Source organism: Scatophagus argus, chromosome 7, assembly GCF_020382885.2.
Source record: "Scatophagus argus isolate fScaArg1 chromosome 7, fScaArg1.pri, whole genome shotgun sequence".
Classification (NCBI taxonomy): Eukaryota; Metazoa; Chordata; class Actinopteri; family Scatophagidae; genus Scatophagus; species Scatophagus argus.
This window is the reverse complement of record NC_058499.1, coordinates 6379728-6406913: the sequence shown is the minus strand read 5'-3', so window position 1 is coordinate 6406913 and position 27186 is coordinate 6379728. Positions and strand designations below refer to the sequence as shown.

Sequence of the window (27186 nt, the reverse complement as noted above, 5' to 3'; positions counted from 1 at the left end):
AGGGAAGAGAAAAAAAAAACCCTGACACATTCACTGCACCTACTTTGAACTTCAATATTCCATAGCCCATTGAATGAGGCATGCAGAGGAAAAGAGAATATGTCTCATATTACCACTCAATTATATTTGCCTTCACAGGCCAAAAAATACTGGGGATGTCCCAAGATCAGCACAGTCCAGCACTGAGAGAGAAAGAGCTCTGGGTGGAAAGAGCGGAGAGGGTCGTCCCGCGGGAGGGGTGGACAGGCAGAGGAGAAAGAGAGAAAGAAGGAGGAGGACAGCTGGAGTATAAGTGAGCTGAGCAAAGCCATTTTCAATTAGCCAGAGAGACTACATGGGCCTGAGGGCTGCAGAGCTCCGCTGCCTTTTGTCCTCCTCTGGTTACTATCACTGCTGGGGGATTTTGGCAAGGAGTGAGAAAAAGAGGGACCCCATGGCTACCTCCGCCTGCAGAGGCCGTTCTGTGTTAGGCCGTGCTCCTCTTTCATCTCAAGACTAGACAGAGAGAAGAGAGAGAGAGACTCCCACTTCAAAAGACAGTTTGATCTCAGAAGTACACACGAGCACAACCTAAAAGAAGATCTGAGGAAGCAGTTAAAAGGAGAATATAAGGGACACACTGTCACTGACGCTGGACAGTGAAATCTGGCAGTCTGAAAGTCTGTGCAGAGGAGGAACTCGTGCTAGGTCATGAAAAGCTAGGCTCTCTGAGCTTCATAGGACGTCCATGTCGCCTTTGATCTTGCCACCTGAGCTACACTGACGAGAACAGAACCTCATTATGCTGGAGAAAATAGACCAGTAGAAATCACAAATCACACAAAACACGTGTATATTATGGTGCATATACGCAAGTAAAATGACAACAAAATGGTAAATTCATCTACTTCCATCATCGGAAGAAGTGAAGACACTATGGATCGCCTTAATTTTGATGTAAATGTTCTCACAATAATGGAAACCTCTTGCAGGCCTATGTGTGTGTTAAGCTAACCCTTTTACTTTATACTGCTTTTTCAGTGTGGGCCTGTACAAAGCAGGATTCAAAGCAAAAGTCAAGCTCAAGGATGGATCAATAAAGACATCAAACTTGGACGCTGTAAGTTTTGGCTTTTTTTTTTTTTCTTAATGTTGCTCTACTATTTATTTTGCAGGTTAGCCTGACGAACTTGGAGTTAGCACGTGCCGCGGCTAGCGTGGTCAGCATCTGACGTTATTGTAGAGCCACACGCTGGAGCAATTTTAGAGTATTTAATATTGAGGGACAGTCAAGGGAAATTGTGTGAATGTTAAGGCTCATTTGAAGCCAATTAAATAACCGGAATAGTAGACTGGATGAGGGAAACTGTTTTTTCACATTGCTCTTGGAGGAACTTCACTCTTCAGTTGGCTTTGTTGTCGCACGAAAGCCCCTTCTGCTGTATGTGTGTCTGCTGCTGCTGTATGTAAATGTATTTGATGAACACATCCTATGCCCTGTCCTAGCATCCTACCTCTTGTCTAATCACATCATATTTACTTATTAACTTGTCTGCTATACACATGCTTGATAAAGGACAAGAAATGGTAGAAAGAGAAGTAAACAAGAGTTTTGATGGTGAACATTTCTGTTATAGCAGTAAGTGCTTTTCAGTTGTTAATGCTAACAGTAGCCATTTAGCAATAGCTTATGAAGGTAGCTAATTATGTAATATTACTGACAGTGTTGATATGTTTGCTAAGTTAGCTGTTTGTTTAAAGAAAGACCTACAGGATAGGAAGAGCAAGGACACCCCGACTCTCTGATGATGTGCTGCCCCCATTTTGTTTGGAGAATGAATTTGAATTTGAGTGATTTTTGGTTGATTTTTATTTGATTACATTGGCTTTCAACTTATTCGGCGTCACCATTAGCTGCACAACATGTTCCCTGCAAACAGAATAACCTCCAAAACCAGGCAAATAACATCTAAATCTCTCCACTTCAAAATTATTTTTTTTTTGTTGTAAGCTTTCAGATTTTCTTGAGTCAGCTTCTAAACCAATCAATGCCCTGGATCTTGCAGTTGGTGGAGTAAATAATTGTTGCCACAAAAGAATGGATCTTAGCATCTATGGAGTATATTTTTGAAATTAAACGTTTTAACTCTTGAAATGTCTAGCCTAACAGCACAGTATGTGTGCTGGGAGACCAAGTGGTTTATGGCTCATGTACCCAATAATGGCCTATGTTTCTCACATGTTTCCTTCCCCATAATTCCTGATGCTCACCACAAAAAAGTCAAGTGCAAAAAAAAAAAAAAAAGCCAAAGAAACTCAGCTGGGACAGCGTGTCTGGTGAGCGGGTGGTGGCTTTCAGGCTCTGTGGTCACGCATGCCCACCATGGGGGTGCTTGGAAGCCACCTGTCTAGAGAGGCCCAGGCATGTAGAGGCCCAGCAGTGCTATATGAAAGCAGATATGAGTCAACAGGTGTGTGTGCATGTGTGTGTGTTTGTACTGTGTCAACCAAGATTGTGACAAACAGTGTCAGCAGCAGCTGATGCCAGCCACTCTGCCATTTAGTTGTCCCGAAATAGCTGAGGCTGCCAGTTGCCTGAACGACAGTTGTTGCAGCTCCTTGCCCTCCCCCACACCTCTTTATCGCAATATTTTGCTCTGATTGGCTTGGTCTGGCTCACAATAAACACACGTTAAAATCAAGTCTGGCTTAGCCTTGCTCACACTATCATCGCATTAAAATCTGTGTGTGAATTCATGTGCTAGCTCAAAAAAAATAATCCAGCTCATTTAGGAACTAAAAGAGGGTTGCTTGGAAGAATAACGTTATAGTACTATTATTGGAAAATTTGAAAATGATTTTACGTCATGTTTAAGATTATGGTATGAGAAGGCATGCTGGTATGAAAGCAGGTCTACCAAGGTTAAGCTTGAGCAACAAGAGACACGAGACACAGCTATTCTTGTTGCGCCCAACAGCACCTCTTAGATGTCAAAATTGCTGTTAAGCCCTCTTATTACTTAAGTACTGACTTGGTTTTTATGGTTTCCTTGTGGGAAACACAGCAGTGGTGAGGCTCCTCATCTTAAGTGGCCCCACAGTACATGAGGCTCTGTTTTCAGGGTCCTCTCCATCTCCTTATTCCAAACTCAGAAAGCCGGTTTTCCTAGCAGGCTTTCACAACAGCGATACAGTACGCCCTTTGACCCCTGCTCTGTTTGGTCTGAGCAGGGCGACATCACCCCATGGGATAATAAATCAACCAGAGGGCAGGAGGTTAGATTGACCCCCGTGACCTTTGGCCTTACGAGATTTCCCTCAGCCATATGTCTGCGGTGCACCATACCCCACCTCTCCCCAGGACCGGAGAAAAGCTCAGCAGCCAAGAACAACAGCACAGCCCGGCACTGTTCAGATTCAGAGATTCATCTGAGCTGCTCAGCTTCAAATCCTGGGTCCAGCCAGCCATCAAAACCCCTCCCAGTTCTGGCTATGTTAAGTGTGACTGCTGCTAATGTGTTGTTACTGCTGCTGTAGATTCGAGCAGAGGTCGGAGCACACTTGAAGGAGGGGTGCGAGGTGCGGCAGAGGGGAGGGGGCCAAAGGAAAGTTGGTCTGGGGCTGCCTATGTAGGTCATATTATTGGGGACTTTTCCCCCAGACAGGGAGAGAATTCCTGGCAAGAAACTGGAAGGACTTCAGTGGTGTGCTGGGGTTTGGCCCACTGAGGCAGAATGTTAGGCATGGTGGACAGCTGCACCACAGAGCTACTGTAAGAGTGAGGGGTGTGTGTGTGTGTGTGTGTGTGTTGTTATTTCAGAACAACTCAGACGTGATATACAAGCTTTGAACATCAGCCTGGTGTTATGTTTGATTCACAAAGTGCTTTTACCAGAAAAGAGAAGTGAAAAACACAGAAACATACAGCACGAAGCCTGTTACTGACATCTTATCATCCACGGCACTGGTTCTTAGAAGTAGCTTATGAAGAATGAGATTTCAGGGAGGATAAAGAGTAGACTCAAATTTCTATCCCCCCATCAACCACTATCAAAATCTTGCTCAACCTCAATCTAGTCTTTAAGTCTTTAAGGTAGTTGTTTTTGATCGAGCAGCAGAGAGAAAATGGATCCCGTGTATGTGCGAATCAAATCAAGTATCTTTAGATTTTATACCTGCCTCTCCTCACAGTTGCGCAGCAAGGGTGCTCAAAATCCCCCCAAATGGCAACACAGTAATCTGCAGTGAGTGAAAATTGAAAACAGAGTGAAAAATTGAATATTGGGAAGCCAATGGACCGCATCCACGGCTGTCCAAAAGCAGAGGTAGGTTTCATATGGTGAAGAGTCTGCTATTCTCATCAAGCCCTGCGTTGGAGAACATGTTCACTCATTCTTATGGCAGGAATCTTTTCAACACCAGAACTGAGGAGCCTGCAGCCCAGAGGCCCCTCGACCCTCCTGATGAGGGCAACAGAAGCAAGACAAAAAAAGAAAGAAAGATAGAATAAAAAAAAGAGAACTAAGTCTGGGTATATTCATATCACATGTGGCCCCCTTTATTGCTCATGAAAAGTAGAAAGTTGATGCATTTCTGGTTCAGATCCAAAACAACGCTGAAGACAATTTTCCATTCTGTGTCACTTTATCCTGAAGGTGTTCCCTTGTTATTGGTTTAGACATTATAGCAGGGCCGCTCAGTGAATGGGATGCAATTTGACATATAATGTGGTCAGTGTTGTAAGATGTATTTTGACTGACTGGAATTGCTGCCACATTTCTGCAAATGTTACAAAGAGTTGCATCATAAGGAAATATTTTGCATCATACCAAATTCACATAGCATCCTAACACACACATGCTGTCATCATCAGTGCGGAAAAGCTCTTCTGCAATGTGAGACACATTCACATTGCATTAATCATGAAGTTGTGCTACACAAATAACTCAAACTGTTTCAGAGAAAAGCCACAGTTGGTCATACAACATCAGCTGAAATGTGGGGATGTGCAGAGATCAGTCTCTGGTGGGCCCAAAACGCAACACTCTAACACACTCACACACAATTTGACTTTCACTGAAGCGCAGTGAACTGCCATGTACCACTACTGTTACACACTCACACTTACTGTCTTCCACACTTACTGTACCTGTGATTGTAAATCGGAGCCTTGTTAACAGGTCAAATTAGTCTTGTGTTTCATCATTTATTTTAATGCTGAAATGATCAGCCAGTTAATTAGTTTTCTCAGTCATCAAAAACTTCACTGACAAAAGCTAACACTAATTTAATTAATTAGATGATGAACATTTTTTTTGTGAAGTTTTCAACCTCACAAATGTTTTATGACATTTTATAGACTAAACTCTTGATTGATTAAGAGGGGGAAAAAAATTCTTACTTTCTGTAACTCATGTGGTGGAGTTAAAGATACATCATGTGCCGATCCATTCCATTTTGAAGATAATTAGTTATTTAATTATTACATTTAATGAAAGAGGCTATCACAGTGAGACTGGCAATGAAAGGCCAAGAAAAGAAATCTAATGTCTATCTGCCCTGCGCAGATGTTTCAGCTGGAAGCTCTGCCTCTGTTTCTTGGCCAAATTCATCTAAACGCATCCTTGGACATTCCTGAAGGGATTACTGGGCCAGGTACTATCCCCTGGTCAGGAGACAGAGAGATAAAGAGAAAACGGATCAGAGAGAGCGTGCAGCACAGCCTGCTTGATTTCGCATCTCGTGCTGCGTGCTTGAGCAGATTTGACTTGATAAAAGATAAAAGCTCTTTGATAGGCTGCAGGTGCGCTGCTTTAATTAGCATTACCACCACCACCACCACCCTCCCCTTTTCTTTTCCCTGCAAAAACGCAGCACAGATGCACATCTGCACATCTGTCATTCGATGCTCTGCAGCATCTCCTTAACATCTCCTCCCCCCTCCTTACTGCCTGTCACTTATCCACAAACTCTTACGCATACACACACACACACACACACACACCATGCATCACACACCGCAGTGTCTGAGGAACCAAAGCAACGTCAGAGCATCCGCTGTTCAATGGAATAGCTTTTCTGTATTGATCCAGCTTTCCTGGCAGACCAAATCCAGTTGAGCTCTCCAAAAAACACTGAAACCCCACCCACCAGGGGCATTCCAGGCAGCCTACAACAAATGCGCAGAGAAATGGAAAAAAGAAAATACAGTAATTCACATGCAGTCCGGTCTGCTCTCAGCCTGTGAGAGGCACGATGGCAAGAGAAAGAAACAGAGAAAGCAAGAGAGAGAGAGAGGGATGTTAGGTGTTTGTTTGTGGGCACTTGCTTTCCCCTTTTTCAGAGCTTGAGGTGCCAAGGGAATAGCTTGATGACGTGGGTTGTGGTCTAGGCAGGAAACATGGGGAGGAACTTGTGACTTTATATTAAGTGCCGGGGCGGTTAACAGGAAAAGATAACCTGCTTCTGTTGATTTAGCAAGGAAGTGTGAATTCTTGGCACATGCGAGATGTCGCAGAGAGGAACAGGCCGACGATGCCTTCCACTTCTCTGACTGACTGGCTCACTGGAATTTCCTCGAGTTCGCTGTGGTTTTGTTTGGGTGGCTGTGATGGAGTGTTACAGGAATGCTTTCAGGGACGTTCCTGCTGTAAACAGAAAAGGTGTTTCTTATGCAAGGAGAGATACTGTTGCATCACACAGTGTAGTCTCGTTAATGCCGTCTTGAATAACTGACCTTGTTATCCATGCTTTGGTAGAGCGTTCAAATAAATAGTTTGGTTCAAGCAGTCACACTCTACATTGTGAAAGAATTGTGCGAAAGAATTGTGCAAAAGGAGTTATTAAGCACTTACTCAAAACTGATGAGGTACTTCAAGAGAAATAACATGGAATCTATCAAGGGGTTGTACACAAGTGAATTGGAAACAGAAAATATGGTAAAACCCTGTTCTGTACACACATCTCTCGAACTTTTCTCGTTTCTAGAGTTCAGTTAAAAAGAAAAGAAAAATATCTTTGATTCGTAAAAAAACGTGCCACCCTTGAGTGAGCAACATAACATTCTGTAGTCAGTGTGTGTAAGTATTACATCAGTGTGGTGAAATTACACCTCCCATTGCCTGAAGAAATAAGAAAATGCCCGTGTTGCACTTGAATAATTACGGTTTGTTCACATTACAGCACATGTGCTTATTGTATAAATAAAAAGAAACACACACACACAAATACACACATACATAGACACACACAGCACTGGCTGGAATTATTACACTTTGCTGAAAATGTAATTGTCTGATGAGCTTATTGTCATATATTTAAATTTCCCATCATGTATGTTACAGAAAAGGTGCAACTTACATCACGTTTGCACACAGCAGCTACAGTATGCTTCAGTGTAAGTTTTATTTTTTTATTTTCTCAAAAATCCTTTTAGCATTTTTAATTTTTAAAAAATCCTATGGTTGTCATAATTACTTATAAAACTACATTTAAAAGTGTTTTTTTTTATTATTGCAAAAAATAATTTGATATATAGTACTATACCTTTTTATCTTAAATAGTTAACACTCCTGTACACTGGGTACTGCAGATCGGCTGAGACACACACTTTCACCCCTTCTGCCTTCATCCAGTCAATCAGTCAAGCAGAGAGACACCCAGTCAGCCATTCAGTCAGTAAGTCAGCCAGTGAGCCACCTCGTCAGCAGTCAGTCAGTCAGTCAGTCAGTCTGCTGTTTGGGCAGGGTGGAGGCTTGTAGACGGGCCCTTTGTCTGAGCAGAGAAGCCCCAGACACAACAGTGGCCGACCCCGGCCCCTCACAATAGCCCTCCACACAAAGGCCCACACACTGGGACAATGGGTCGGGCTCAGGGTGGGGGTGGACGGCTGAGCTGAGGTTACCCACCTGCACACTTCAGGACACCCCCCCCATACACACACATACACACACATACACAGCCCCACCCATCCAGCTTTAAAGTGCTGCTGCAGGTGTCTTCCTGTGTCTGTGGCACGAGGAGGAAGCAGGGAGATGCCGGGCAGTGAAAGCATTAATTTGGGTTTCACAGCAGAATATGCGCCATGATGACACAGAGCTGAGACACACGTGTAGCAAAGTTACATCGAGCTGCAGCTTAGAGCTCTGCGGCTGGCGTACATCACCCACGATGACAAGAAATTTTAGAAGATAAAATAACATAACATAAAATGAAAACAGTATGCATTCATGTTAAAACTTTTTATTTTTAGTTACAGCAAACAGGGATTTGTTTGGCGTAATTAACTAGGCATCAGTATCTCATGGCAAAATCATTAACCACTTAAAAATATTAAAAATGTAACCTGATAAGTGTATTAAAGTATATGTCTGAGTTAATTACTGAGTTTAAATTTAAATGTGAGGTACAGAAATACAGCTCCTAAATTTAATGTAATTTCACCACTAAACATAGCACATTTTACACACACACACACACACACACACACATACACAAAAATCAATAAATTAAAATAAATGTAAAAACATTAGTCACAGGAACTATGAAAGGTGACAAAATAATTTAACTTTTTTTTTTTTTAAAGAAAAGCTCCACACAAGACACACTCTTGCTCTTCTCTCACACACTCATTAGCTTACACACACACACACTTACTAACACTGACACAAACAGGAATTCAGATGCTGCCGAGGCCAGTGAAACAGTAAAATGATAATAATGATCATTCAAGTTGCAGTATTTTACCTCGCAGATGAGAATCGTATTCTGAGCTCAAAGCACATACATTTTTTCCATGAGAGCCATTCCCATGATAAGTTACTGATTTTTACTGGCTGCAACAAGTGGTCTGCTTTCCTTACTCTCCCTTTCATTGGATGGCCAAAGTGTCAATCATCAGCCCGCTCAAAAAAGCTGCTGGATTCATATTGGGAGTGTCAGTACACTGAACCAGGATGCCTCCTCTCACACAGCTGCTGCAAAAGCCCTGCACCTCCGGAAGTGTGGAAAAATATTATGTTTATATATTTTAGAAAATATTTTTTTTTCTGCAGTTACTATCTTAGGGTTAGCTTGACAAATGTGAAGCTTTCAAAGAGAAAACCAAACAGTGTGTGTGTGTATGTGTGTGTGTGTTAGGGTGAATTTACACCAAGTGTAAAAAAGCATCAGTGATACCAGTCAAATTTAATTTTCTCTTTTAATTGATTGCAACACATTTTATAACCACACATTACAAAATGCACATCAAATATTTTATCAGGCTCAGTTTGCAACCTTGTTGATAAGAAAAAAAAAAAAAAAAAAAAAAAAAAAAACTACCAAAAATATGCTTTTACAAAATAAGACAATTATAATAAAGTAAATGCCACTTTGGATAACCGTAATCAAAAACCCATTTTTTTATTCTACATAAAAAAGCTTGACATAAATAAGTTAGTATAATTTCTCAGTGTTTTTACAAAATTATGTACATAGGTACATTGCAAAGATTTACACAAATACACAGGCATGGTGACACTTGTGAGACGAGCTGTCTGCTCTCTCCATCCAGGTGTACGCTGGTCTCTTTGAATATAACCCACATTTTAGGCAAATAAAGGGAAGCTTTTAGATGCTCACATCTGCATCCTCAGCAGGCTAACAACATTGGTGAAAAAAGTACAAAAACATACATGGAAAATTTAAGTCAAGGTTATCACAAAGTAATACGATGTGAAGTCAATTAAGGAGGAGCACAGGTGGTGCTGGCAAACCGTACTGAAAGCAACCATGTATTTGGCATTGTTGGACATTCAACCCTTTTCCAAAAAAAACCTCCTCTCTGAAGAGCATTAAGGCTGATGAAACAAAAGGAAAAAAAAGGAAGTCAAAGAGGATGACTTTACAATAAAACCTGTGCAGTTTGTATGGTCTTTGTCCTTCAATATCTGAGTACCTCAAAACTCCAGAGGAAATCAAACACACCATTACGCCGTGGCTGAGGTGTGCAGGAGAACTTACACACAAAAAACAAAAAAAAAAAAAAACAAAGAAAGGAGATATTCCAGGATTCAACTGATGCTAAAGGCACCTATCGCAAATTAAATATTGGCTGATATAGAGGAAAGAATAACAGAGATATTAGATCTTTTTTTTTTTCCTGTGTTGATTTCCTGGGGAAATAGATCTTCTAGGAAAACCTGCACTTGGTGACACTGATGTGACCAGAGGAAGGAAAATTTAAAAAAAAAAAAACAAAAAACCAACAAGCTACATTTGTACCGTTCTTCACTGCTGAGTTAGGAAGATGACGGAGTGAAGATACACTGTTAAGAAACTGTAAGAAGCCATGATTTTGTTTTAAATGTAGCAATTAGGGACTGTCAGTCACACTGCCTTTCAGGAAATAAAATAGCAAAAAAAAAAAAACAAAACAAAACAAAACAGAACAGCATTTTGGAAACATGTATCAAACTACACTGCAATTCTTCAAGTCAAATCAAAATTCACACCTTTTTACATTAAGGATTTGTGTTCAAATCATAATGTTTTTCTTATGTGCTACATATGGAGAGACAAATAATATAATATGTATATTTATTTACACACAGGTAGTAAAAAAAAAAAAAAAAAAAAGGAGCAAAAAAGGAAATCAAACCTAATTGCACAATGCTACATTGACTGCTTTTAGAGGCAGTAACTTCTCAATTGAGTGCCACAACTTTAGTGTTTCTATTCAGTGCTTCAACAGCGTCCTCCCCCGTCTTCAGGAGAGCTGATATGTTTCTGGTGCTGTGTAGTTCCTCTTCCAAAAATCGGCCAACACTGAGGTTTCCCATGTAAAAGGGGAAATACATCTTCGGCTCTGTGGGGGGGAAAGAAAAAAAAAATTAGATGAGAGAATAATATGACACTGAGCTTCATGCATCACTTAAGGAATACTTTGCAAATGAGTGAGAATGAAAGGAACATTAAAAACAAAAAGAAAAAAGTGCATTTCTGTACATCCTCATGCACTCTGACAAAAGAGGAAGATTACCTGAAAGCAATAAAACAAGAAAGCATCCAAGATTTGGACGTGAAAAGTGAATACACTGCATGTTAATACTCTGGTGACAGTTACTGAACTGGTGCAAGAAGCATTTGTTAACTCATTCGTGTCACTCGGTGCAAAATAATACAGCAGAAGGTGTGGTTTTACACCAGCACCTTCTTGAATCTTACACTCAAAATAACTCACAGGATATATTTATATACTTTTTTTTTTTTTTACAAGGTGGTTGCAATAAAGCAAAAACAGCTGGCAGTCATGTAAACAAAAAATTTACATATTTTTCAAAAATGCGTGCACCCATTGCATCCCTCCTTCATTTAAAAGGTTTCTATATATCTTCAGTGTGCTATATATATATATAAATATATATTATATCACCCCCTGAAAAGACTTTTCCTCCCACTGAAAGAGGGAGGCTGAGGCGTTTCTCCTTCTCTGCAGCCTTCACTGTTCAAATCCTGCCACTACAAGGCTCATACGCCAGCAAACACACTCGATTTCAGACGTGCGCGGCAGAGACAGATGTGTGTGTGTTGTAACACTGGTGTTCAAAGTGTGTACACACACGAGGGGGGGAGGGAGAGGGAGACCAGCCCCTTCCCTTCCCGTCCGCGCTGCGCTGCGCTCCGCGCTGAGGGCAGTGGCTGCTGACGTGTTACTACTACACTGTTGTTCAGCACGCTTGTTGTTTACAGTTTAGTAGGAAACTCGCCGTGGCAGGCGGCGGTTGTAGTAAAGAGGTGTAAATGTGCAGCCACATTGTTTCTCCCGTTTTCACTCATCTGGCGTGGCTGGCGGCGCACCGAAACAAGTTTAAAAGCAAAGAAAATACAACTTGAAAGACTTGGGGGCGAACTCAACCAGCTGCAGCAAACACCTGCACTCCCTCCGATTACTATTAAATGAATGGGAAAGCCTGATGGACACTTTATAAGATCACACACACATTTAAAAATAAATAAATAAATAAAAAAGCTGTTTGTTAATGCTGCACACTTGACAGAAATCCAAATTACAATTATTCGTTTCACCTAAATTGCAAAGGGACTGCGTTAAAAAAAAAAAATACCACCTGATAGCACAAAAACAGTACAGTTAAGCCTTTTAACAAGTGTTTTGTTAAATATGAATCTGTCGTCGAGGTAATCAACAGCTGGAAGGGAGACGAGGGGCACGACGTAGTGTGCGTTTTCTGCCCTGACGCTGCAGTTTACACCACACAGAATCCCGTCAAGAAAAATAAGATTTTCTAAAAGTTAGCAAAAAGAGAGAAAAAAGTCCTTACCGTGTTCCTGTCCTCACGTTTGCCTCTTGGGACTGGTCTTTCTGGGTGTGTGTTCTGCAGAGTGACTCAGGCTTGGACAACTAACCTCATCTGAGCTGCTGTGTGACCTCTTATTTTGGGCCGAGGGGTCTGCAAAAGTAAAGTTTACCGTCAGTGAAATCTATTTAAAAAATGGTTTCAATTTGCTTTAATAATAAAGAAAAAATAACCAAACAAAAATAAACTACATCCAAGTCGATCACCCTTGAAGATGTAAAAGGTCTGTTCCAATTTTAGAGCGACATAAATAATATTTTCGAAGCATTTTTTCAGCCTAATGGGCGACATACCCCAGCTGTGATCGATATGTTGTAATAAGCCCCGGTTTGACTACCTGCTAACACTGACATGTAGTCGGTGAAAACTGGGGTCATTTTGATGCAAATCTAGTACCGTGGCATGCAGGTCTCTTCCTCAGCCCGGTGCACTGCTCCGTGCACTCCATCTGCCCGTCAGACCTGGCGATGTCTTCGCTCGGAGCCACCACAACACAGTTATGATTCCCATTTAGATCCACATTGTTATTCCCAGCAGAGCAGACGCCCTTATCCCTCCGCGTTTGTCCGATGTAGAATTTCGGGACGTCTCTGCAATTCACTTGTTCCCAGTCGAACCTGCTGTTGGACAGCGGCGTGTGATTGGCGAAGTCGAAGCCCCACTTGGCTTTGTCAGCCTCTTCCATCTCTTGCAAATGTCCCTTTAAATCCCTCTTTAACTCTTCGTGATCCACCGAACCGAAGAGGCTTCTGCAGGCTGACGGTTTCGGGTGATCCGTCACCCGGGAGTCCGTCCGCTCCAGCGTCGGGCTCCCGTTTGATAGTCGAACATCTGACATTTTCCCACAGAGAAAAGACAAATTTTTCAAACAGCCCGGAGCGTCCAGTTTTTCAAAAGAAAAACACACCGCTCAAAAAAACAACGGGTAACGGTATCTCCGTGTCGCTGAGCAAGATCCAAAACAAGCATAAAACGACTTATGCCATGCGAGCTGGAAACGGTAACGGCCGCGGTGTCGTGAAGCCCGAAGCAGTCTCCGCGGATCATCAAAACAAAGTGCACAGGATCTGGAGTCGCTCTGTCAAATTCGTCCGTAGTGCGAGAAACTGCAGACAAACCTTCTCAGTACCCAATATGGCGATTGAAAGATGTACTTCGAATTGAGAGTGGAGCTTGACTGGAGAGAGGGAGGGAGGGAGGGGAGGGGGGAGTGATTGACACACAGAGCTATTTAAATGCGGAGAAGGTCGCTCATTGGTCAAAGCGTTTAAGCCCGCCCACTTTTCTTAAGGTGGACCATGTTGTTGCGATGGGCTTGCAGCCATTTACAGTCAATGCTTGCTACATTCAGCACGTCTATAAAGCAGATTTCAAATCTTCAAAATTCACACTCCTTTGGCAAGAAAAACACTGGAAATGAAAACTGTTAGCATGTCCTCATGACAATTTCAACACAAGGCTACAGAGACTGTTTAACAAAACCTTGGTCTTTTAAAAGTTAAAGATGTTACATTTTATATTTGTCCAACAACAACAAAAAAAAATTCTTAAAATTTTACATTGGTTTTCTATTTCAGCTCCCAAATAAAGAATAAAAAATGTTATTTCTGGCCAGTGATGAAAGACACTGATAAATTTAAATAACAAGTGGCATATATGTGGCACGTATAACACAGTTTCACAAAAGTGCATCTTCATAGCAAAAACAGACTACAGATTTAACTCAAGGATGGAACTTTCTTTGTTTTGCATTTGAATACCAACAGAGAGAGAGAGAAAAAAAACAACCTTATATATATATTTTCAAGACTTAAACAAATCACTATATATGTATCTATATATATAGAGAGAGATACAAAACAGCAGCCAAAACAATAGTCAGTAAGATTCGGAAAAATATGTTGTGGAGGCAGGTTTTCTACTTTTTTTTCTTTCGAACAATTTGCTAAAAATGAATTTCTTATACAAATTCCACCTTAAAAGAGATGACATTTCAGAAAGACTAGAGCTTGAAATTGTGGGCATTCTGCCAGAATAGGTACCCCTGATGTCAAAACGAAAAAAATCCAAGAAATAAAAATAAAAGAAGAAGAAGAAGAAGAAATAAATAATAATAAAAAAAAACTCAGCAAATGCGCTTAAGTATGACATTGTATTTACAGCAGTACCCGGGTTAGCTGAGAGGGGTGAGTCAAGGTCAGCAAACAGCAGACCCTGTGCTCATGTCCACCGTCCCCCAGCACAAAAAGAGAAGAACAGATGTACCAGATACTACAAAGCCATCCACATGCAGATGCATGCAAATTAAAGAAAAATATCCAAAAAGAATAAAACAAAGAAAGACTGACAAAGGCCCTGCACACTGAAAGTTAGAAATAGTTATTTACACCACAGTGAAAAAAAATGGTACTGGCAGTAAAAATCCAACGCCACGGTCAAAAGAAATATTCCATTAATAAAAATATAAAATTAATGGAATTTAAAATTACTCTACAAACAGGATTAGTTTACATTGGAAATCTATCCAAAATCTTGTTCTTTTCCTCCTGGGACAGTTTACACCTTTCTCCAACAAGAAAGCAAAAACAGTCACTGTGAGACAATCGTTATCCTCATGTCCACATCAGATAGAAAGAAATATAATTTTCTTAAAAATAGAGCCATAAGCTGTTTGCAATAAATGTTGCAATTTAATTTTAATGTGATCAATTATTTATCTATGAGCCACAACAGGGTATGTGGTGCAGCTGTGTGTGCCTGCAGCAGCATCATGACTGGGACAATGCTGCCCCCTAGTGTTCATTTAGCAAGCTCTCTATAGCAGTACAAAGTCAGCAGGCAACAATCGTTATATCAAATATCTTTTAATACCGTCGCTTTAGACAATCATTACATCTGTACATATAAATATTTCTTTGACAACCACAGCTAAGGGTTTAGGCCAAAAACCCAGCATATTCCAAAGTCCATCAACATCTCCTCTTTGACCCTGCAGAGGTGTAGTCGCCTACCTTCCCAGTCAGTCCATCATGCCAAACTGGTCCCATATGAAAGCAGATGACCTCAGAGGCTGAGCCACTTGATGATGTAGAAGTTCCTTTTGCCCACTCTGACCAACGTAAGTCCATTTGATAGGATATGGAGTTTAGGGATCAGTACCTGCTCTGGTTTGTCTGCCCGTCCGTGGTTCATCCACACGGCTCCCTCCGAAACCATTCGATAACTGCACACAAACGTTTGAACAGTCAGTTAGTAGGATTTCCTCTGCTCTCACCTCACTGAAATAGTCAATTTTGCTGCAAGACACATCATGAACACGAAACACGAAAACTTTTTGTCAACCATCTGTACACACACTATTATAAAGCCTACACTCTACAGTAAAAATGTAATACAACTAATGTCAAACATCAGTGTCTGACCTCACAAAAGCTCTGCTGCATGAAAGGGCCAAAATTGCCACAGAAACACTCCAAAATCTTGTGGAAAGCCTTCCCAAAAAAGTCTATGTATTTAGAATACGATGTCATTAAAGTTCCTAATGGTGTAATGGTCCCAACAAAAAAGGCTATCTGCAGACTCTTAAAATGTCGCTTAAACGTTTTGACATGATTAATCAACAGACCTAGAATGAACTGCCAATGATTTTGGCAAACCGATTAATGATTTGATATATTTATCAAGGAAATGTTCTAAACATTCATGTCATAGGAAGTGGAATATGGTTCTGGAGCGTTGGACACACAACTATACTGGATTTCAGAAAAGCAGGTTTGGAGTACCGACCCTTTGGCTCCGTCTGGGATGGCGTTGATCGCACGGCAGGCGTCTATCACAGTGGTTCCCGGCTCCAACAGCAACTCGTGGAAGGGAGCCTCTCTGAAGAGCTCCTGAAGCTCCTCATCACTCATTTCCTCCAAGGCCTGCACGCTGCTGTGGTACAGCGCGTTGGTACACCTGTAAAAATAACATTAAATTCTACTTTTCTTGTCCGAATGGGTCAACTGTCCCCTCTGAAAGGAGGTCAGAGGTCATGTGTGCATCTACAGATCAGTGACCCTTATGGTGTTATGGATTTAATGTCTTCATCAGTTACACTTGTTTTTTTTTGTTTTTTTTTGTGTTTTTATAAATTCTTTAACTGAATTAATTCATACTGCCTTTAAAGCTGGACTTGGTAAGAATGTAGAAACCAGAAAGTTCTAAAATAAGTTACCAAACTTAGCTTTAATAAGGTGACCCAAATAAAGTAACTGTAAAAAAAAGATCAAACAAAATATTACTAAATCTAATCCCACACACAACTGCTCTGACCTCTTTGCACTCTCCAGCCCTTCCTTTCCATGCACCAGTTTCGTCACCTCCGCAGCCAGTCGTTTATGTGCGAGTCGTTTACCTGGATCCTCTCTCTGCTGCTCCATCACCGCCTCCACCTCTGCCAGAGGCAGGAAGGTGAACAGTTTCAGGTACCTGCAAAAGGACCACACAATATACCTCAGCCTCCAATCACCGTGTACAGAAGATCTAACTTTACTGTTTCTTCTGCCTCAACCAGGCAGATTTCATCTTTACAAGCACAACCAATCACCAGGCTTCATCTTCACTCACCCTTCCACACTGGCGTCAGGCTGCCTGAGAAAGAACTGGTAGAGTTCAAAGGGGGACGTCTTGTCTCTGTTGAGCCATACAGCATTGCCTGCCGTCTTCCCCAACTTGTCCCCGACAGAGCTGGTCACCAGGGGCATGGTGAGGCCATACACCGCCTCGCCGCTCACTCTGCAGTGGAGTCAGGATTTATTAAACAAGTGGTGCATGCCTGATGCAGGTCACGTCTTTCAAAACTTGTCAGTCAAATGGTCCACAGTGGTGAACTGCTGGGGCCTTTTTGCATGTTTATTTAATAGAATCAAAAAGGGACGAAATGATCATATTATATCTTACAAATACTTGTTGTTCATACTCATGATTTCAAGCAAATTAAAATGCGAGAAAGAGAAAATTGAGTTGTGTTTCACATGTATGAAGAATTTTGTCTGATCTGCCTCACAGATGAACACTAGTCAATGTGTTAAACGTTTAAGACAATGTCACGTTGGTGGCTAGAATCTATGTTACAGGTGTCCACAGCACAGGAATCAATCTAAAGTGTGTCAACTTTGAAAAGTGTTTGCAAACTGAAATCAATAGCTGCTTGGTTGGTTAAAAGTATGCAGAATTAAAGAGTGGCTCCACACAATTCATTAATCCTTTAGTCACATTTTTTTTGTTGTGTTTACAATGACCAAGACTCAGAGGAATAATAAATTAACAGAAATTTCAATTAGGTTTGGAACAATGCTGCTGCACTCTTTTAAAGTAGGATAGATATTTACTTGTGAATGAACTCATGGCCAGACATCAAATTGCCCAGCTGGTCGGTGCCCCCGAGCTGAATCTTGCAGCCGTATACCTGGTTCAGGTGGTAGAAATCATAAGCCTGGAACACCTGGTAGGTGAACTCTGTCAGGCTCATACCGTCAGCGCTCCTCAGCCTGGACTGCACGCTGTGGCGGCTGAGCATGGTGCCCATCCTGAAGTGCCTTCCGGCCTCTGACAGAAACCCTATCACGCTCCGGTCCTTGTACCAGCTCAGGTTGTTCAGCACGGTCACCGTGCCCAGCTTCCTGGAGCGGTCGTGAAAGTGCAGTTCGTGGTTGGTGAATATCCTCTGGATGCTCTCCCGGATGCTGCGGGTGTTCTGCTCGACAGCATCCGCGGACAACCGCTCCCTCTCGCTCGTTTTCCCGCTCGGGTCGCCGATTTGTGCTGTTGCCCCTCCGAGCACGGCGAGGACATGGTGCCCGGCGTCTCGGAAGTGCAACAGGCCGATGATAGCGAGCAAGTTCCCCACATGGAGGCTGTCGGCCGTCGGGTCAAAGCCGCAGTACACAGTCTGAGCGCCGGACTGCAGCAGCTGAGGAAGCTCGTCCTGCGCTGCGTTTTCTGGGAACGATTCCTTCAGAATCCCGCGTTTGTGTAGAGAATACAGTAGTCCGTTAAGTGCCGCTGAAGAGCCGTGAAATTTAGACCTGGGCGTGAGGCGAAGACCCGCTCGCCTCGGCAGACTGTAGCATCCGTGCCGCCATGCACAACGGCAGACCCTCGCCATGGCCGCCGCCATGTTGAACAATGTGACAGGAACACGGAGGAGGACAAGCTGAGAGTCGCGGGTAGTTTGTTAGAGTAGATCGCCCTCTTGTGCACTGGCTCCTACAGCGGGAGCTCCCATCATAATGTCTGTTGCGCGGATTCAGCCACTTGAGGGCAAAAATGAGCCACGATTGCCACCCTGCGCCACCACCAAAAGCATTTGTCTTCGCGCTGACTGCAACCTTAAAATAAACACATATTCTGCCTGATTTATATAGGAGTTTAACTTGAAACCTTGTGGGTTCAACATTAACTTAAAGTCAAGGCACTAAGACTAGATTTAAGTGTATAAGACAGGGTTTTAAGATGGAGTAACAGCGTGGGTCCTGGTGGTTTCATGCTTCACTCTGTGTATATTCCTAAGCGTATTTAATAAAATATCCCCAATCCAAGCATTGCATTTGGAGCCATTGGGACTCCCAATATGTGACAGAACAAGGGCCTCAATGCAAGTCCTGCTAAAATGCTAACCAGGCCCTGTGTTGTAGAGGGAGCCTGCGTGGAAATCTGGTTTTGTGTATTGCTTTGTGTTTTATCTGTGTTACTGAATATTAAAATGTTATTGATCCAATATAGACGATATCAAAATATCATACTGTTGTAGTCTGTATGGTGCAATACAGATCAGTTTCTGTTCTTTGCCTTCAAAAACCTCATGTAGTAGTGTCATAGCTTTGCACACGTGAAAGTGTTTTTCCATGCTGTTATTTCATTTCCACTCTCTTTTGTTAGCTAAAAAACAGTCTCATCAAATGAAACAACGACAAAGTTTTTCCTGTGACTGTAGAATTCCTACTTCTGTTATCACTACATTCACTTCCATTAGATCCATGACAATTACAGCTGAAGGAAAACAGAGCATGTTTAGGCATTTTTAATATTTCTAGATGTATTTTTGTCTGTGGACATCAGATCTAGCAAAGACACCTCTTAACTATAAAACCTTGTTAGATGAAAAGAGAGCGAAAGTAAAACTGAATCACATTATATAGACAAAAGTATCCAGACAAACCTCTTTATGGGGCTGGTGTTCAGGGATTGGGCTCGGCCCCTCACTTCCAGTGAAGAGAAATCTTAATGCTTCAGCATAACAAGACATTTTGGACAACGCTATGTTTCCAACTTTGTGGCAACAGTTTGGGGAAGGCCCTTTTCTATTCCAGCATAACTGTGTCCCAGTACACAAAGCAAAGCTCCATAAAGACATGGTTGGATGAGTTTGGTGTGGAAGAACTTGACTGGCCCACACAGAGTCCAGACCTCAACCCCATCCAACACCTTTGGGATGAACTGGAACAGAGACTGCGAGCCAGGCCTTTTTGTCCAACATCATTGCCTGACCTGATAAATGTTCTACTGCATGAATGGGCCAAAATTCTCACAGAAACACTCCAATATCCGGGGAAGCCTTCACAAAAGAGTGGAAGCTGTTAAATCTGCGAAGCTGTCTATATATTTAGAATGTGATGCCATTAAAATCCCTGTTGGTGTAACAGTCAGATGTCCCAATACATTTGTCTATATAGTATATATCTAATGCTGTCCATTTAACGTCAGACAAACAAAATGCAAAATGTGGTGGGTTTTAAAAATCATTTTATTTTGAAATCCATTCAATGTCAACTTATCCCATTGTTTAAATGACTAGTTATACATTCATCAAACATTTACAGTATTGTTATCACGCCACAGTACACATTAACAACACATCCGAAGACAGTCTCTGTTGTCTCTTCGCACAACACTATAGCCACAAAAACAACTCCATAAAATCTAGGAGGGAAAAAAAAAAATCAAAAAAACAATTCCTATGACTGCTGCTCCCTGATAACATCATCATCATCAGTTTGGAAAATAAAGGTCATACTAATCAGAATTGTTTTTGCCGTTTGTGTGCTGTAAGACAGAGAACTAAAAGTCATACCAGGAAAAAAAGAGAGACAGAGGGAGAAATATTATCTTTCTATATCCTGAGCTAGTTCAACAAAGGAAGACTAGGTTTCCCTGATATAAGTTAAAAAGTCCCTTGTCAGTTCAACACAAAACAGACATTCCTAAGGGTAAGCAGACATCACAAATTTGCACGACCTCTCCTCTGCGGCGTAGCTCTAGTGTTTCAAACATCTTCTGTTTAGTCTGTCTTTTTTTTTAAAGCAAACCCTTCATTGTTACTGCCGAGTTCTGTAAAATGAAGCTTCAACAGCACTTCTGAACCTCTGCTGTACACAAGATAGTTTCCTTGATCTGCTGTGACATCATTTCCTGTCTGTGTGGACGCATCGTGTCACGAGAAGCTAACGCCAGCTGACGACACGGACTGTTGACCACTCTAAAAGTGTGTGTGCACACACAAGTCAAGTGTGTTTTCTGAATCTCTGGTGTTTTATGGCATGGGCACACGCTAAGGCACGGCTTGTTTGTGGCTAACCCCGAAGCATAGCTGGGATCCCCAAGGCTCAGGAAGCTGCGAGGGGAAGAACCAAGCTGCTATGAATGAATGAATTCTGCATGTGGGATTGACATTCTGTGAGAAGATATAATAAGTAAGGAGAGGCAGCTTGAAGGTCAGTAATCTACTCATGGCATAAGAAATGCTTGGTGAGTTAGTACAATATAGCAGCGAGTGAGGAGAGAAAAGTCTGACAAAACAGAGACAAAGACAAGACTGTAAAACAAAATATACTGCATTTTCATTACTGCGTCTTATTTACTGTAATAACATGTACAACATGTATAATGTGGCAAATTATGACTGCATTCAGTTTCTGTATTTAATCAGTGGGGTCTAATGTGTCAAAAAAAAAAAGAAACAGAAATTAAAAGTTTGTTTGTTGAGAGGAGGCAACTACGGAAGATTTCTGGTAACAATGGTGAAATTCTGTGCATATTACCCATTTGTTTTTTTTCTGATGTGCAACCTGAGAACAGAGTGTAAGAGGAGGAAATCAGCATTGTATGGTCAGTGCTGAGCTGTAGCTTCACCTTTCAAATGATAAATGTAGTTTTCACTGCACTGAAAAAGGTTACAAAGGTCAGATTTTCATCAGCTACCCGAAGTTGCGAGCGAGTAGCCCACAAGTGCTTTCAGTTTCAAATCACAATAGCTTAATTTGACATGTAGGTGAAACGAAGTTGAATGAACCGAATGCAGACTGCAGCACTGATGGTTCTCTACCTAAAGATAGCGATTAACAAAAAGGAATGTCCCCAATGGGATTCAGATTTATGGATACTCAGATTACCAGTTGCCCTGTTACCCTTAAATCTATTTACACTGCACTCTTCAGTCGTGCCATTTCAAATAAACAATTATCTGATTTAGTCATACATATATACTTTAGTATAAAAATACTATCCAATTCAATTAAAACACAAGTATGTGGCATTTAAGCAAAAAAGAACATACAGTACATAACTACATTTACTGTAAAAGTTCAAACATTTAAAAGTATTTACCAAAGAGAGGAATACAAAAGTTGATCATCATTAGTACCTTGTATACCTCATGGGTTAAAAGCTAGAGCGAACAGTCACCGTGATCATTTCAGCTATGTACATGATGCTCAGTTTATACAATATGATGTTATTATAACCACAAGGTCCATTTCTTGTGACTTAAATTCAACAAATTCATAATGATTTTAGGAGATTTTGGTTGGCTAAGCAAATGGACGGGGGGGAGGGGAGCATTCTCTTACAGATTTACATATATCTTATGAAAACACATCAGCCGCGCATGCTTTCATCATTTCCTTATCAATATTCCCCCACTGTAAGTCTTCTGTGTAGTTCATGTTGGCTTTCTACAAAAAAAAAAGGCAGTATGACAACAAAATACTGGAGTGGCATCTTCACACACACCGTTATCATCCTGACAAAAGGATCTCGTGGGAAAATGTATTTGGTCTTAATCCATCAGCAGACACTTGACAAACTGTTGAAAAAGTCTGATTTATCTCTGTGTTTGTGTTTGTCCTTTGATTTTCTAACCAAAAACCAAAAATGACCAGGAAACTACAAGAACAAGACAGAAATCTTTTCACCCAAAATGGTTTCTGATGATGTAAAATGTCAAACTGTTTGGTTTAATCTATGAGGCCATTCATCCATTATTTATTTCTATGAATGAAAAAAGAATGTTTGCACTTGCTGTCATATAAAAATGCACACATAAGACCCCTGAATCTTAAATCTGCAGCAATCAGCGGCATGTGTTATGAGGAACACACACAGCCAGGGAAACACAATAAAAGGCAGACAGACTGACAGGAGAAGGAGACACAACACACCTAACTGAGAGAAACTAATGAGAAGAACAGGACTTTACTAAGCGAGAATTTAAAAAACAGATGAATTCATTTCTAGAAAATCCGCTTTCCAGTCTGCCTGTATTAAGGTTGTAATGCGGTTTATCTTGGTGTTAGCCCTTGAATACCAGGACACAAAACAGGATGGAGTGCCAAACGTCTGTGCATGTGTTTTGTGAAAAAGGCATTTAACAGAGGTCCAATACAAAATCCTGTCATGTCAGCGTATTGCAAGCATGTGTGTGCTTCAGATGTGCATCATGGTGCATGTGCACAGCCAATCTCTTGTCTGTGATCATTTCAATCTTGAAGAACTTCAAATTTTCTTTCTTCAGACTTTCTTCTCTTTTGATTTTGCTGCCTTATTCTGATATATATAATATATTATTGCCCTTTTCTGTTTGTGGACAAGCTGAGTGAAGATAATCCACACCAAGTCTCGATGTTGTCTTGCGAGGAAGAGAAACGGATATGAAAGACATTGATCATTTCCAGTATCGTCACAAACAAAGTATGGCTTAGAAAACTTACAGTACAAACAAGTGATTATGTTCAGGAGCCTGGTGGCATCACAGTTGTGTTTCTGGATATAAAATGGTGAAGAACATGCTGGAGGGCTGGTGGATGGAGAACCATCCTTGCCCTTTATTGACAGCCAATTTGTCAGAAGCTGCCTTGCTTAAAAAAACCGTATCATCTCTGTTTTAATGTTGGTGCTGCCACTGAAGTCACTGGGTGTCGTACACTGTGAGGGTATATGGCTCTTTGACATCATTATAAAAATCTACTTTCAAGCATACTGCTGGAGTGGCAAATATCATGTTCACTTTCTTTCCTCATTTTAGGGCTTGTTAAGGGGCAGTATGGGGGTAACCACGGATCCCACCTCAGCGGCTTCAAATTAGCATTTAGAGTTTATATCCAAGAGGTGGTATATGTAGGTATGGGCCCAATCACCTGTACATCACACCTTTGCATACATGACTTTCTGCCTCTGAAGGTCCACACAGTAGAGTGGACGGCACTGTGTTCACCAAGAGAACGACTAACTACGAACAGGACCTCTTGTGCTGACCACAAGCCAAAGCCAACACTTGCTGCATTACAGGGGGTGTAAGTGGTTCAGCCTAGCTTATGGAGGACTTTTCTTTTTCTTCTTCTGTCCCTGAAAAAAAGGAGATGGTTTGCAAAGCGCATCTCCTGGTTATTCCTCACAGCCCTTAGTACATGTCTCTGTAGATCTCCTGCAGGAGTGGGTGAAGTGAGGTGTCCTCTGTCTTTTTGATCTCCTGCACCAGCTGTGCGTGCTCAGTGACCAGCTGCCGGAGGTCAGCCAGTTTCTGCAGCAGCTTGGGGAAGAGGAAAGTGTCGTCAGGGTGATTGGCCAGCAGATGGAGCTGTAGCACCTGCACAATGCTCTCCTGCATTCGCTCAATGTGCGCCACATTCACCAGGCCTGGTCGGTCTAATCACAAAGAAAGAAAAATAAACTTGAGTGAGACTCTTTAACAATTATCTCCTGTTAGAATAAAATCATCTAATAGGAAGGTACTACCACAAGGCCTTTACAATTTCTACATTTTGTGTAATGTGGAAGCATTTGCTTTGAGACGAAGAGAGTAAAAGTTCTCAAAGAGCAAAAGAAGATATTCCACAACAGATTAATATTTTATTTATAGATAACATCACTTTCCCTGAATCCTCACCTCCACAGCAGATGATGGTGGCCACAAAGAGAGCCAGGTCACTGTCATCCAGCTCCAGCCCGTTAAACTTCATTGCAAACTGAAACTTTGGCTCCATCATGTCACTGAACGGCCGCCGCAGGCTCTTGAGGAATTCCCGGGTAATGAAGCCTGAGCCATAAGCCACGAGAAGCCCATCCTTGTTCATGCTGGAGGCGAGCATGGCGAAGAGGGCCTCGTACACACCATATTTTAAAAGAGTCACCTGATCATTGAGGTCCAGGCTCGAGAACCCAGGGACTGATTTTGCAAACTCTGTGAGCTCGGTGACGGTTTCCACCGACGTGCACTGGCAGCAGTGGAAAATCCGGACTTCTGCCTCCTTGTCCTTCAGCGTTCCCACTGAGCCAACCATCTTTGCCACCAGGGTCTGCTCTGCCAGCTGTAAGGTCTCCATGTCATGGATGACAAAAGGCTGTGGACAGCAGAAAATGGCACATAGATGTTCTAAGTGTAAAATATTATTCAAATTGATTTCCAGTTGAAATGCAACGCTGTCAGCTTATTGAGTCCTGTGATTTTGGCCTACATAAATAAACCCGGTCTGACTACACAAATACGGAAAAGCTGAATCATCAAACCTACATGACCTACATGAAAAACTGTAGTGACTGCGGTGTTTACTCATAATCTTTACTCAACTGAGAAGCCAAGCCCAAAGCCCTTATTGACAATATTTCCACAGAGACATAATTAATTTCCTTTAGCATATAGCTATGTAATTATGGATGTCAGCCTTATCACTCAACTTGCAATTTCTCAAGTAATAAAAGCACAGTTAATGTTGAAAGTAAATCACTGACAGAGCTAAGAGGGCTCACCACGGCAAATACAGAATGTCAAAAATAAGACCGGAATTCATTTGAAAGTATGGCTTAGATGACAAATACTCTAATAAAAATGCATACACAGTCCAAACAAAGTGGTTGGAAGTACAAAGGCATGTAAAGGTACAGTAAGCAGTTATGTAAACTCGTGCTGGTAGTAACCGATTCCAGCTAACCGGTGTTTTCAGCTGTGTCACTGTTCCCATAGTGGACGAGTTACAGCACCTGACGACCAGCTGCACCTGCTGCTACACATCACGTCAGAGCTCTGACTTATGAACGCTGTGCTAAATGTGGGCTCGCGAGGGAAGGTATGAAGGACACGGCACAGAGCTCTTTAATATGGTATGCACCTCTACGACTCATCATCTGATAACCGGAAACATCATTTACGACAAATAAGCTGATATAACAAACATGATGAATCCATGAATAAAATGTATGTGAAATTTTACAATGTTGCACATTGTACAATGTTGCACCACAATGGCTGGTGTCAGTGGGGAGAGGAAGGTACGCAGCCTTTGTTGACTGTTAATAACATTTCCATGATGACATAATGACACCCCTTCACACTGCAAATAGACCCTCATGGATGCTTAGATCATTTTTTATACTGTTAGCACTACACTTTACCTGACTAACTGCTGCAACACATTAGATTAATTGGAAATACTGCAATGTCTTGATAAGGCTGTGGAACTTTGAAAAGTTTTCAAAAGAGCTGCAGGTAGGTTGAGAGTCTGTAGCTCTGTGAGTCTGTACTTGGGAGCAACGGTCCTGTATGCTAAATGCTAACTTTAGCAAGGTAAGTTGCTCAGAACGACGACGCTAACACACTAGCGGTGCAGCTAGTGTTGACTGTCTTTGTGTAACGTGACAGGGCATCTGATGGGACTGTCTCTACATTTTTTTTGTAAGAATTTAGTCATAAACCCAAGTATCAGACATGGAGACCAAATTAAAAAACATGAGATTAGCACGTGTGCTTCTGTACAAAATATAACCGCAATTCATCTTGTAGTTTTTGTTACATATCACAGCTGTAAACCAACCAAATGAAAGACGGATCAACATTTTCATCCCGACAGCCACCTTGCTAGCATGTCTAAAACTAAGGACAATGCAAAGTCTTCCTCTTTCATGACTTGCTGTGCTGAATTTTTTCACTGAACTCAACAGGAGGGTTAGCTCTTGAAGGAACAATCACTAATGAAAATCATTCTTAACAGCCCGAATGGTAATAGTTATAATTTATAATCCAGCTAAGACTGTAACATAGTGTTAATATGAGTAACAGTGAAGTAGAACCAATTATTTCAGATAATAAAACAGGTAATTGTTGTACACAAATGAGAGCCAGCAGTAACACGATTACGGCTCAGTACTCCTCCCAGATGCTGAGAATGATGAGTCAAACCTGACGGAAATTTTCTGGCACAGTTACAAGTAAACAGATGATGGAGTATCTACTTCCCTCTGGATGAGTGACTAACCATTCATTTTGTTTTTGAACAGTAACCGAATGCTTTCTATATTGACTGTCTTCTTGGAACAGTATGTTCAGCATTTCAAAACATTATATTTCCCTAACGTTTGTTTAGTCTTGAAATAATGAGAGATGCAACATTTGAAGGTTGCTCTTTCAGCACATCGGCATTTGTACACAAGCGGTAAATGATTTAGTATGAATTTGATGTGAAGTTCTGTGTGGTGTTTTGACACTATGAATGAACCCTAAAATCAAATCCTGTCTGGACTCTATGAGGACTCTTATCCACGT

At 41.5% G+C, this 27186-nt stretch overlaps 3 protein-coding genes across 3 annotated transcripts in view; all 3 read right to left on the bottom strand.

Annotated features, from left to right (window-relative positions):
• Positions 1-9159: 9159 nt before the first annotated feature.
• cdkn1bb (cyclin-dependent kinase inhibitor 1Bb) lies at positions 9160-13550 on the bottom strand. The gene is made up of 3 exons (XM_046394511.1): positions 12732-13550; positions 12300-12428; positions 9160-10825 (listed from the first exon to the last, which is right to left on the bottom strand). The coding sequence occupies exons 1-2, from the start codon at positions 13171-13173 to the stop codon at positions 12313-12315; spliced, it is 558 nt and encodes a 185-aa protein (XP_046250467.1). The 5' UTR covers positions 13174-13550; the 3' UTR covers positions 9160-10825; positions 12300-12312.
• Positions 13551-15183: 1633 nt separating this feature from the next.
• yars2 (tyrosyl-tRNA synthetase 2, mitochondrial) lies at positions 15184-18633 on the bottom strand. The gene is made up of 5 exons (XM_046394510.1): positions 17708-18633; positions 16944-17111; positions 16650-16805; positions 16122-16292; positions 15184-15558 (listed from the first exon to the last, which is right to left on the bottom strand). The coding sequence occupies exons 1-5, from the start codon at positions 18493-18495 to the stop codon at positions 15399-15401; spliced, it is 1443 nt and encodes a 480-aa protein (XP_046250466.1). The 5' UTR covers positions 18496-18633; the 3' UTR covers positions 15184-15398.
• Positions 18634-20100: 1467 nt separating this feature from the next.
• The window catches only part of pparab (peroxisome proliferator-activated receptor alpha b), a 31121-nt gene continuing 24035 nt past the window's right edge, over positions 20101-27186 (bottom strand). Inside the window, exons 6-7 of the mRNA XM_046393672.1 lie at positions 24538-24991; positions 20101-24296 (exon numbers count right to left, since the gene is read on the bottom strand). Of these exons, the coding sequence (XP_046249628.1) occupies positions 24052-24296; positions 24538-24991 (699 nt within the window). The 3' untranslated portion in view covers positions 20101-24051. The remainder of the gene's footprint in view (positions 24297-24537; positions 24992-27186) is intronic.